The 12257-nt window shown below is 51.0% G+C and overlaps 1 protein-coding gene across 1 annotated transcript in view; it reads right to left on the bottom strand.

The window, feature by feature from the left end:
• BAIAP2L1 (BAR/IMD domain containing adaptor protein 2 like 1) overlaps positions 1 to 4702 on the bottom strand; it is a 53406-nt gene extending 48704 nt beyond the window's left edge. Inside the window, 1 exon segment of the mRNA XM_028528377.2 lies at positions 4364 to 4702. Coding sequence (XP_028384178.1) covers positions 4364 to 4414 — 51 coding nt within the window. The 5' untranslated portion in view covers positions 4415 to 4702.
• Positions 4703 to 12257: the final 7555 nt, after the last annotated feature.

Below are 12257 nucleotides of genomic sequence, written 5' to 3'. Positions count from 1 at the left end.
TACAGCAGAAGTGCAAGGTGAGAACTGATGCCCGGCCCCCGCTGGCGTGGCTCAGTGGATCAAGCACTGGCCTGAGAACGGAAAGGTCACCAGTTCGATTCCCAGGCAGGACACAGGCCTGGGTTGCGGACCAGGTCCCCCCCCCACTGGGGGTGTGTGAGAGGCAACCGATTGATGTATCTCTCACACCTCAATGTTTCTCTCCCTCTCTCCCTCCCTCCCCCTTGAAAAATAAAGAAATAAAATCTTAAAAAAAAAAAAAGAAAAGAATTCACGCCCAATACCGAATAATGTCACAAATGTACACCTGAAGGCAAGCTGAACCTGTGAGCAGTGCCACCTGTGCAAGGGCCCCAGCCTCCCAGGCCCCACGACAAGGGCTGCGGAGCGGTCCTGTTACCACAGTTCGACCACCTCTTTCCGATCCAGAAGAACTGCTGTGACAGAAAAAGACATCTACTCTTTAGCTTTGTATTATTTTCATTTTCCCCAGACAAGGAACTACGATACTGGGCTGCTCAGCTTCATGTCGATACCTGGCACCCCTTGTGCCAGCACCTGGCACATGCCTCTTACGTCCCAGCCTCTCTTCCTTCCAGTCACCACGGAGCCAGGGGCAGGGTGTCTGGACTTCTGCAGGCCCCGCTTCATCTCCAGCACGTCTGCAGAAAGTGCGCGATGGGGCCAGAGGAGGAGATCAAACAGCGTGTGAACCACAGCCGTAAACAGAAACGTCCAGTGAAAGCTGCAAAAGCCAGACCTGCACAGCAGAGTGCACCCTGGACACCCACCAGACAGGGACTTTCACTCACACGCCCCCCATTAAACCCAAGTGGAGAGGATAAAAAACTGTGAAATAAACAACAAAAGCCCCTAGTACGCATGCCTAGATTGCTTGCTTTACCCATTGAAATAAAAATGCCTCATTTTTATATATATATATAAAAGGTTTGTTCAAAACATGCCAGTGGTGACAAATTACCAGAATGACAGAAAACGTTGTTGACATCTTAGATCACCAAATTATAGACAGGCATTCGGTTTGGGCCCTTGTCCGTCAGGACAAACTAAATTACTATACAAGAATGGGAGGGACGGAGGCTGGCGCAGTAAACGGCATGTGGACGCTGGCCACTCACAGGCTTCGGGACTCAGTTTCTCAAGGGGAAACAAACAGCAACCACGTCCACCTTGGGAGCTGCTGTGTGTTAGCAGGAAACCGACACCACCAAAGTGTTAAGGCGGGTGGGGGTCTGGCATACGATAGGTGCCTACTAAATGTCCGTTTGTTCTGCACACAGGCACACCTACTGTGTGCCGGGATCTGTTCTCAGTGTCCAAACACCACAAAACAAAGCTCCTCTCCTTTGGGAGCTCAGACTCCGGCTGGCGTGGGAAGAGAGATGAACACAATAAATAAATGTATTACACCCTGAGGTGGTTGGGTAGGGTTGCCAGGTAGATGGCGTCGTGGGCAGTTTTAAAGAGCTGTGAGAGCGGGCCTCTCTGAGAAGGTGGCATTTAAGCAAAGACTCCGTGTCCCCTTTCCCCGTTTTAAGTGTCATGTTCCCCCTTCACTGCTGCTTCAGCAAGATTAATGGAAGTATGACGGCCCGAGATGATGTCATACCCCTCCCTCCAAAACATCCTAAGACTTTAAGAGTTCTAACTTCTAGGAAGGTTGTGGTAACTCTTAATTAAGGGTTTTATTTTTTTTTTAAACTTTACTTCTTCCTCATACCACCAAAGCATATATATACTTGTGAGAAAGCCATGCAAACTTACAGACAAGCTGCAAATTACCGGCATACTATAGACTCAAGTGTGGACAAGGGGAGGGATCTTTCGTCTAATTCTTAATTAGCAGCAGTAACATTACTGGACATTTTGGGGTTTATTATCGTGCCATTTGTTTGTGAAGCTGTAAAACACAGATCCTCCTGGGAGTTGGCATGGCTCTCCAGTAATCATTTGTCTAAGTAGATATTTAGAGAACTCTACAAATGTGTAAATATTTAAAGCTACTTGATACTGCACACAGAGGATCACACTTCTTTATAATCCCCACTTTCTGTAAAGAATTTATTCCTTTATTTCAAAGTGGGAGAAATTTGAGTATTAAAAAAAACCCCTGACACCCATACAAACAAGTCATAAAATCTCATCTGCAGGTGTCTTTTGTAAACGCACCTGGTTAGGTTGTGGTTCTATTAGTAAAACATTGCAGATTGCTAGGTAACATAAAGGAAGTCTCTTAAAAAAAAAAACTAGCTAGACTCATCAACACTGACAGATTTTTTACCCTATTAGGCTTAAACTGTTTTCAGCTTTGGTAGGGGGCAGGGGCATGGGGAGCAAGAACCCGGTGGGCAGGAGGTGAAAGAATTTCAGGCTTCCAGCTCAGCCCTGTGAATATACAATTTCACGGTGCATTTCCATCGCAGACAAAGCACGAACTAGCAGCACTCACTTCATTGCTTACAGATAAACTGTTTGTCTGGAGTTGTCTATTCTTATTTTACCATCTCAACATAAAAACACGACCCTACAACATTAACGAGGACATGGTGATTGAGGTCAATCAACAAACACCTGTGAGCTTTTAGTGTACTTTAAAACACCTGGGAATAAAAGCAATGTGCTATGAATAACCTTTCAAGGCATGAACATTTTTTATACGACCTTCCAAATACATATAACCAAAGCTACGAAACCCACACTTTTCCCCCTCCTGCCCCAAGGCCCTCGGGTAATGCAACCCGCCAAAGTGTGGGGCTGGCGTTTGGGGGCTGTAGTTCCCTTGAGTACCAGACCCTCCGTGGGGTAGAAGGGCTGAAAGCGAAAGTCAGGAATAAAGCACAGCCAAATCACTTCGGAGCGCCTGACTGCTCGTCTCAAGCTGTTATCTCCTCTCAGATTGGACAGATAAGTGTGCCCGTTCTGGGAGGCAGCGGGGAGAGGAATCTGTGTGTGCACTTTCTCAAGCTTCCGTGGCCCTGCAGAGACGCAGGCCCGGCCTCCGACTCGCAGTGACCTGCATTCCTCAATCCCTCGGTTCTTCCTTAACTGACAGTCGTCAGAGTGGCCACCACTGCCTGCGTCTGAGAGTGGGAATGTTTTATTTACACACTTTGAAAAGACCCCACGCTTCCTGACCCGCCATCTTCACCAGCACTTAAACATAACAGCCCCAATGCAAATGTAAAACTTTAACATTCAAATTTCTGGGGTTTCTAAATGCCCTCATTAAGAAAAGACATGGCTAAGGAACCGGTTTTGGTCACAGGGCCTTACTGAGCCCCTCAAATGCCCTGTCAACGGTGTCTATGAACCTATAAATTATAATCCACACGTTACAGTACTTTTGTATTCCGATGAAGGAAATAGAAGTGTTTGAACTTCAACAGATAAATTACGAATATATTTCCATGCTGTCTTAAAATTCTTATCCAACAAAGTCAATAAATCCTGATTTAAGGAGTTCACGCAGACCCTGCCAATCTAGAGGACTAGAGTTTTAAGGTGGAAAAAAAAAAAGCATAAAAATGACCACATTGTGGGCCTTAAAAATGACTATACACGACTTGGAAAACTTTTAAAAAAGTCTCAGGGGTTCCACGAGCCTAAACCGAATTAAAACAAAAGTTGTTTTGTCTTCTATTAATAGCAGATGATTGAACACGTGTCTTATTCCCCCTGGAATTCATGTCCCACTGAAACTGACTCGACTGGCCACTAATCCCGAGTCTGTGTCTGTTTCCGGAAAAACTCTCGCGCAATGAGTGTGAGTTAAGACATGGACCGTCTCGGCGCTCCTTGAGGTCCGGGCAGTTTTCTGAAAACCCCGGGTGCAGGTTTGCTGGACGCCAGCGAACGCCAAGTTGCACTTCCAGCCGCTCGCGAGAGGCGAGAGGGTCGGAGGGAGCGAGGGTCGAGCGCCCCCAGAGCGCCGCCCCGCGGAGTCCCGGGCCGCTCGGCTCACCTGGCGCGCCCCGCGCGGCTCTGCCTTCGCGGGCACGAGCTCGGCCCGGGCCCCGGGGAGGCTCGGCGCGGCCACGGCTCCGGGCAGCAGTTCGGGGCGGGCGTGGCCCCCGAAACCGCACCGATCACCGCCCCTTCCGCCAAGTCCCCCCGAACACGTCGGGGTGTAAACTAAGTAGCGCCATGGGCGTCTCCGGCGCCCGGAGCGGCGGGGGGAGGGGGAGGGGAGGCCCTTCCCGCGAAAAGTCCCCTCCTCGCCCCAAGGTGAAAAAGCCGGACCTTGGGGCGCCCGGGCCTCCCCCCTCCTTGCTCGGCCCCGAGCCCCGAGTCCCGGAGCGCCCCGGCCCCCGGCCCCCGCCCCCCAACCCGGGCCCGCGCGTACCCGGTAGGTGCTCTCGGTGAGCCGGTTCACCTCCTCCGGCCCCTTCGACATGGCTGCAGCCGCCGGACGGACGGGCGAGCGCGGGAGGACGCGGCCGGGCCTCGTGGCCGCCCGACCCCGGGCGGCGGGATTGCAGGGGCGCGACCGGGGGACCCTCGAGGGTCAGCCGCCGCCACCACAGCCCGGGGGCCCCGAGTGCCGGCGCACGTCTCCGCCGCCGAAATGTCAAAACTCGCAGCGCCGCCGCCTCCGCCGCGGAAGACGGCGAGGAGCAGGGGAGACGCGGCCTGACGCCAGCTGGACGAGCGGGCCGGGCCGGGCCGCCCCACCTGAGGCGGCGGGGTGGGCGGGGCCGAGTGGGCGGGGCGGCCGCGAGGGAGCGCGGCCCGGCTGGGCGGGGCTGGCCCCACCTGAGGCGGGCGGGGTGGGCGTGGCCTAGGGGCCGGGGGAAGGAGAGGAGGCGGGCCCGGGCTGGTGGGAGGGTCTAAGCGGCCCGGGTGGGCGGGGCGGAGGCGAGAGGGGCTAAGTGGGCGGGGTGTACCCACCTGTTGGCACACCCGGCCGGGCGGGCTTCCGGCCGGGAACTCCTAGTGGCGCAGGGACCCCGGGAAGCGTCGGTAGCCGGGGTTTCCCTCCTGCGGGGACAGGACCTGCCCCGAGGGCGGTCGGGCCTGTGTTCCTAGAGAACCTGTTGTGTCCCGCACGGAGCTGGTCTCGGAGGCCCCGCCGGCTACCAGCCCTACCTTTTGCGGACTGCGGGAAGAGGGGCCCACGTCCTCCAGTTGCTTTGATTTCCTCGCTTCACACCTTCCTCCCCCGCACCCCTCTTGCTGACCCCAAAGATCTGAGGGACCCCGTGGCAGAGGCTCTCCTAGATGAGGAAAGGGGGCCTGCCCCTTGCAGTGTGGGAAGTTCCTCATATATCAAAAATTACTAAGTGCCGAGATCTGGTTACGTGTCTAAACTTTACATTTGAGACCGACATTTAACTCAGCGTAATGTCACCATGCGATTCACAAGACTTAGAGGTCCATGCTGAGCTGCGGCATGGAGGCAGCTCTTCCTTTCGGCTCTCAAGAGCCTGAGCAGGGGCAGACCCCTGACGCTCCCTGCTCTGTCTTCACTCCAGCCTCAGCCTAGATTCTGAAGATCCAGAACAGATTTCTCCCAGCAGGAACACCTCTTGGCACCTGAGACGTTCACCCAGCGAGCTTGGCGGGAGGTTACAGTCTGATTTTTTTTTTTTAAACTTCTGTCTGGGTGCAATTGCATCTTTTATGGGCTGTTAAGATATGAGGCTTCTCAGCTTCTCCTGTGATTAAGTTCGCTGGGGAATGCACACAAAGACAGCACTGTGTGGCCCGGGTGGGAACTCCAAGTGTGTGAGCTGCTGCTGGACTTGGACCAGAAGCAAACACTTGGACTCTAGGACAATGTTACGGGATCTGCCAGCTATAAAACATATCTTGCTTGGCAACTAAAAGGTTGCGTGTTTTTGGATGTTGGGGGAAATCACACATCAGCTCTAGGTTTTCAAGGCAGTGGAAGCAGCTACCTCCTGTTGGAACAGGTTTCTGACATTGGGCTCACGAGATTTGCCAGTTGGGTTTCCCTTGCCATACTGAGACGTGCTCATGACCTTGTAATTACCACCGGTGCGTATTAGGCTTCTCGAGGATGTCTGTTAGTTTTCATTTAAACTTGAAAATCACTGGCGTGACTTTGAAGATCACCTTTTAGAACTTCCCTCTGAGCCTGCTGCTGAATGGGGTCATCTGATCTCAGCGGCAAGGCAGTCAACTGAGGAGCCAGAAAAGAGAGCAGAGGCCTAACCTTTAACACCTTACAGCTCGGCAGTGTGATTCAGACCCAGGAGAGATAGGTTAATAAGCCACCATCAAATAAAGCCAGCGAGTATCTCAGATGGTTCGATTTGATTGCCAAAGTTGGAATTTGATCTAAGGACCAGGTTCATAATTGTATGCAAATCTTCGAACAGATATTCAGCCATTTTAAACTCTCCTTTATAGAAATAATTTCCTGGTTAGGACCATTCTGCTCCTTTAGAAGGCTTTGAGAACGGTCAGTTCTTGGCTGGTACTGGCTTTAAGAGTGGTGCCGTTCAGCCCCCACCTCGGTGCCTGGCACGTGGATCCCTGGCAGGTGTTTGTTGAACGAAAGAGCAAGTGCGTATTGATTATCTGCTCTGTGCCAGGTGCTGTGCTGGGGCTGCAGGGGGACAGAGTGACCTGGGCTTGACCTAAGCCTTTAATCCGTGTGCAGGAGGTAGGATTTCAGGAGCACAACGGCGAAAGCTGTGGCAGAGGCACAGCCAAACGTGACACAGGTGTCCAAAGGTGGGAGTGTTCTCAAAAGGCCATTCGTGTTAGGTTCTTCAGTAGGTCTGTGAGTGTCAGATAAGCTCGGAAGCCTGCAGTCTTAGCTGTCCTGAGACTTTGTGATGCTCAGAGCACACGGAAGTGAACCAATGGGAAGGACTGACTCAGGAGAGGGTGAGGAGCAGCCCTGGCTTTAACCATTCTCTAGGTCAGCGTAGCGACGTCACGCTCTTTCTGCATTCTTTCAGCCGGGCCTAAGCTGCTCGGACTAGGGGACAGACGGACAACAGTTCTCCACCTGCTGAGGAACCCGGCAGCCACGCGCCAACGGCCCAGAACGCGGGCCTGCAGACGAGCTGGCTGGGCCTCCCTGCAGGTCAGCGCCGCACCTCCCCAGGGGCAGGCCACCCAGGCTGCCTTCCTCTTGTCGCTCCTGCTCCAGTTTAAATGACCAACAATCCTCTTTATGTTCACAGACGTTGTAAGACACAATCGCCAGTGATAATGTCAGTAAGATTTTGAAGATCACGGTGCAAACAGGTTCTGGTTTTGAGACTGATGTCTTGTTTTGAAGTTACTGCAGGGCGTGCTGAGGGGCTCTCTGCCTGGACGGGTGCTCCGGGGTGTCCATGACATTGTGCAGTTCTGTGGCAACAGGGGTCCTGCCGATCACAGTAGTTATCACATACCCGTTTCACAAATAAAATACCAAGAGAGAGGATCTGAAAGAGAGGTATGATTTCTCCACACAGCTAAACTATCCATCGGGAGTACGTGTTTTTATTCTGAAGAAGCAAATGTGAACTGAAAACGCGTTCACTTTTCTGGAACTTTCTTCCAATCCCGGCAGCATTACCTTCTCTAGCTTGTCCAGTTAATTTCTGCTGCATAGTTTTTCACGTAGCCATTGCTTCCTCCTAGAATGCTCTTCCCCTGACCCCACAGCATTTTCCCGTGATTTGGATTTCAGCCCGCTGCAGCCTGGACTAAACCCTCGGCCTTTCCTGACCACTCGGATTCAGTAGAATCCTCATCAAAGGTCTTCTGATCCGTGAACATGAACGCCCTCCCATTTATTTAGGTCTTCTTACATTTTTAAAAACAATGTTTTGTAGTTTTCAGAGTATAAGCTTTACACTTCTTTGGTTCAACTTATTCCTAAGTATTTTTTCATGCTATGGCAAATGGAATTGTTTTCTCACTTTCATTTTCAGATTGTTCATTACAAGTGTATAGATACAGACTTGATCTATGTATATTGACCTTGTAACCTGCAATATCGCAGAACTTATTGGTTCTAATAGTTCCCAGACTGAGGTAATTCACTTCAATTCTTAGTTCATCATTGTTATAAAAAGATGCTGGATTTTGTCAGATGCTTTTTCCGTATCTATTGAGGTGATCGTGTGGTTTTTGTCCTTTGTTCTATTAATTTGGCGTATTACAATGATTGGTTTTTGTATGTTGAATCAGCAATCATTTGTATGTTGAATCAACACTCATTTATAACATCTGGATTCAGTTTGCTAATATATTGTTGTTGATGATGCTTGTGTCCATATTCGTAAGGGGTATTAGTCTGTTGTTCTCTTGTGATTTTTTTTAAAGATTTTATTTATTCATTTTTAGAGAGGGAAGGGAGGGAGAAAGAGAGAGAGAGACAGAAACATCAATGTGCGGTTGCTGGGGGCCGTGGCCTGCAACCCAGGCATGTGCCCTGACTGGGAATCGAACCTGCAATGCTTTGGTTCGCAGCCGGCGCTCCATCCACTGAGCTACACCAGCCAGGGCTCTTGTGGTGTTTTGATGTTAGGGTGATACTGACTCTATAGAAGGGGTTGGGGAGTGTTCTCTCATCCTCTATCTTTGGGAAGAGTTTATGAAGAATTGGTTATTTACTTTTATCTAAATGTTTGGTAGAATTCACCAGGGAAGCTATTTAGGTTTGAACTTTGTGTTCAGAAAAGTTTTAAAATGACTAATCTAATCTATTGTTATAGGTCTCTAGTTGTTTTTTTTTTTCAGTGTAATTTCCTTATGGTTTCTACACCTTCACCTCTTTAATCATTTACAATATTCTTTTATAGTCTCTACCAGATACGTCTGTGTGGTTTCTGTTTGTTTTATGTTGTTTGGTTGCCGGTTGCATCATTTAGCCACAGCGGTGCCTGCTGGTTCCCTGTCACGGTGGATCACGTCCTTTCTTCTTCTTTTAATTGTGGACTCATCTTTAGTGGCGATCGTTTTGTCTGTAAGCCCCTGTGTGCCTGAGTTGTAAAGTGTTTCTCCAGAAAAATTTTGCATTTGTTCCTGGCAGGCATTCCGCGGGAGGGTGTAAAATTCAGACGCGGCACCTGCCACACGACACAGGCTCGATGGGTTAGTTGCTCTTAGGACTTTATTTTCTTCTACTAAAGACCTCAGTGACATCAAACTCCCCTGGCCTCCCCATTGGGCCCCCCCCTTACTGGCGAGCAGTCTTCTCAGGGCCCCACCGGCATGAATGGGCCTTAGTGTCTGCCCCCCCACCCCCCAGCCCCATCTTGCGCAGGGCTCGAGCCCTTACACAGGTGAAACGCATAACATTTGCAACACCTGACCGTTTGGGCCCGTTCCCGGCTGGAGCCCTCCCACCCACACCCCCGAGGCCGCCATAGCATCTGTCTGTTCCGGGGCTTGGTTTTTTCTTTCGGTTTTTGGTGCTGGAGAACATTTTTTTTTTCCTTGCAAACTCAGCTATGTGTTAAAATACTTTTGGCACCTTTTATCCATACTTTGAAGTATCGGTAGCTGGAGGAATTCTGGGTCTTCAGTCTGCCAGCAGCCTGAAAGGGCCTTTGTGGTGTGCGTTCGAGGCCGCTCCAGGGGAGATAAGGGCGGGGCTGCGCGGCCCGGGATCGCGTTCCATCCGCCTCGCTCGGCCTATAGGACCGGTCCGGGCGTTCTTCACTTCTTGCTGTCCGTCTTGTCGCCTCTGAATGAGGGTCATTGGTCTTCAAGTTACTTTTAGTTCTAAAATGGTCTGAAAACAATTTTTTTTTTAAAACTCCCATTCACAGCCCCGATTCTGAAGTGTCTTTTTATCTCCAGGTGCCGGCTGGCCTCTGGGAGGAGAGGCTGTTTGCCAGAGGCCGAGATTACCTGGACACTCTTGACTTTTCCGCGGGCGGAAGGGGGGCGAGAGACACTGGGCCGTTGTCCCGGGGCTCCTTGGCAGTCCGGCTCCTCCATCGATTTGTGCGATTCGAGTCTGGCCGGTCTGCGTGGGCCTCGTCTTGATTTTCCCGTGGGAAACCAGCGGCAGAGAAAGGCCCGGACCTTCTTCTCCTAAGCAGACGTATTTTCTTTGTGTAGCACATTCCAAGCATCGACCACATCTACAAATTTCCTCTTCCTCGGACGTAAACCCTTGCACAGTGTACCTAACTTTTTTCCTTGCTACACAAGCACAGTAAGTTCTGGAACACTTTCACCTTCAGTCGAGCTTTCTCTGAGAGCGAAGACTTGGGGACAGACACTCGGAAGTGCTTTTACAGCAATCTATTGAGCCGGATCAACAATTCTCCTCTTCCTCCCGATGGCCACACTGTTGTTCTAGCAGCAAGGGCAGAGAGCAACTGGATTGTCATGCAGTACCCCAAAGTGAACAGCAGGGGGTGCTAAGGGGTGGACTAGACGGGAGCAGTCTTTTTCCATTGGGACGATTTGACTTTTCCACACTTTTCCAGGGAGAGCAAAAGCCTGCCTCTGATGAAGTTTTTTTTTGCCACAAGCCCCCACCTTATCACACACCCGCGTTTGTGTCCACGCGCCTACCAGCTGCCACCTCACCACACGGGCTCCTCCTGCTTTGGGCTCTGGCATTTCCAGTGCATTCTTTCCAGAACGGCTCAGGCCCTCCGTAACCTCCCCTGCACCTGCAACTGCACCTCCGCTCGGACTCTGAATGCCCATGGGTCCATGAGAGCGATACACGATGAGAGAATGCGGCTGTTTTTCTAAAAGAGGAACTATGAGCCCCGTGGATCTTGAAATTCAGCATAAAACGAAAAATCTCCATTAGGTAAATGCGTGCGATGATAAATAATTAAGCAAAAAACGTTGAGCAGTAATTTATGTGTTTCTTTAAAAATGTCCCCGGCATATTGACGCGGACGAAGGAGCACGAGGAAGCTGAAGAATCGATGGAAACTTTGCTGAGTACGAAGGGCAGACTTTGCCACTTAGGCCTGTTGTCACGTCCCATTAGTCTCCGCTCGCTGTAAAACTTTTAGTGTGCATTTGGCCGTGACGTCAGGCAGCTCTCCGGGCCCAGGAGCAGGACTCCCCCATTCCTGGTGGACAGGAGGCAGGGCAGGAAGAGGAAGCTCTGTGCAAGTGGCATGGGGGAACTGAGACAAACAGCCGGCCCCCTTCAGCACCCCGACTCACCTGCCTCCTCCTCCCTTGCCCAGCCACTCCCTGAAGTGTTCGGCCCTCAGGACAATGAGGTTCTGACCCCCAGGAAATAGTCTTAGGGACAGAGCCTGGGGTCTGCGGACCCCAGAGACCAGGTTTTGGTTAAGCTGGAGATAATGCTTAGGCCTCAGTGGTGTTTTAGCTCCCGGCCCAGAAAAGCAGCAAAACCAGGTGAAACGACACCGTGGCTGACGTCAGGACCAGACGCAGTGACCAATGACCTCCCACCCCCTACCCTGGCCCCGAACAATCAGTAGAGACCACAGCCCTGAACCGACACACCTGGAAAGCTGATGGGTATTCTATTGAGATCGTCCTCTGAGACCTCCTCTAAAATGCTTACCTTTAGAAAACGGATAAAAACCTTTAAGGCAAAGGGCCCAGCAGGCATGTGCACACTCTCTCTCTCTCCAGAGCACACCTGTGCCTCTCCCCCAGTCTTCCCTTAGCCATGTGTCCTTTGCTTTCTTTCTTCTGAGCTCCCAGGACCCTCCTTTCACCTCTGTAGCTTGTTTCCTAAGTCCACGCAGCCCAGCCGGTTCCCTTCTTCTGCCCCTGTGACTTTCTAAATAAACTGCCTCTTTCTCCAGAGTTCTTGACTACAAATTCCTTCTTAGCCAAACTCAGGGACCAAGGTCTCACACTGCTGCTAACAAAAAGTGCTTCACGATTTCAATTGTCTTTTTTTTTTTTTTTAAGATTTTATTTATTTCTTTTTAGAGGAGGAAGGGAGGGAGAAAGAAAGAGAGAGAGAAACATCAATGTGTGGTTGCTGGGGGTTATAGCCTGCAACCCAGGCATGTACCCTGGCTGGGAATCGAACCTGCGACACTTTGGTTCGCAGCCCGCGCTCAATCCACTGAGCTACGCCAGCCAGGGCTTCAATTGTCTTCAGTAGGGTGAATTCACCAAGGAAAGGCATGCATTCTGTGCATTATTTGTTGGCTTTAGAGATACTTAGAGTTTACCATTGCTGTGGCCTTGGTAAGGCCACAAGCAGACATGTGCTTATAGGTACTCAACCCCCCTTCCCTAGCAGAGGGGCTGGAGGACAAAGAACTTGGTTTCTCTGGCCTCCCCTGCAGTGAGGAGTGGAA

This window comes from Phyllostomus discolor, chromosome 13 (assembly GCF_004126475.2).
Source record: "Phyllostomus discolor isolate MPI-MPIP mPhyDis1 chromosome 13, mPhyDis1.pri.v3, whole genome shotgun sequence".
In the NCBI taxonomy this organism is placed as follows: domain Eukaryota; kingdom Metazoa; phylum Chordata; class Mammalia; order Chiroptera; family Phyllostomidae; genus Phyllostomus; species Phyllostomus discolor.
This window is presented reverse-complemented; position numbering and strand designations above follow the sequence as displayed.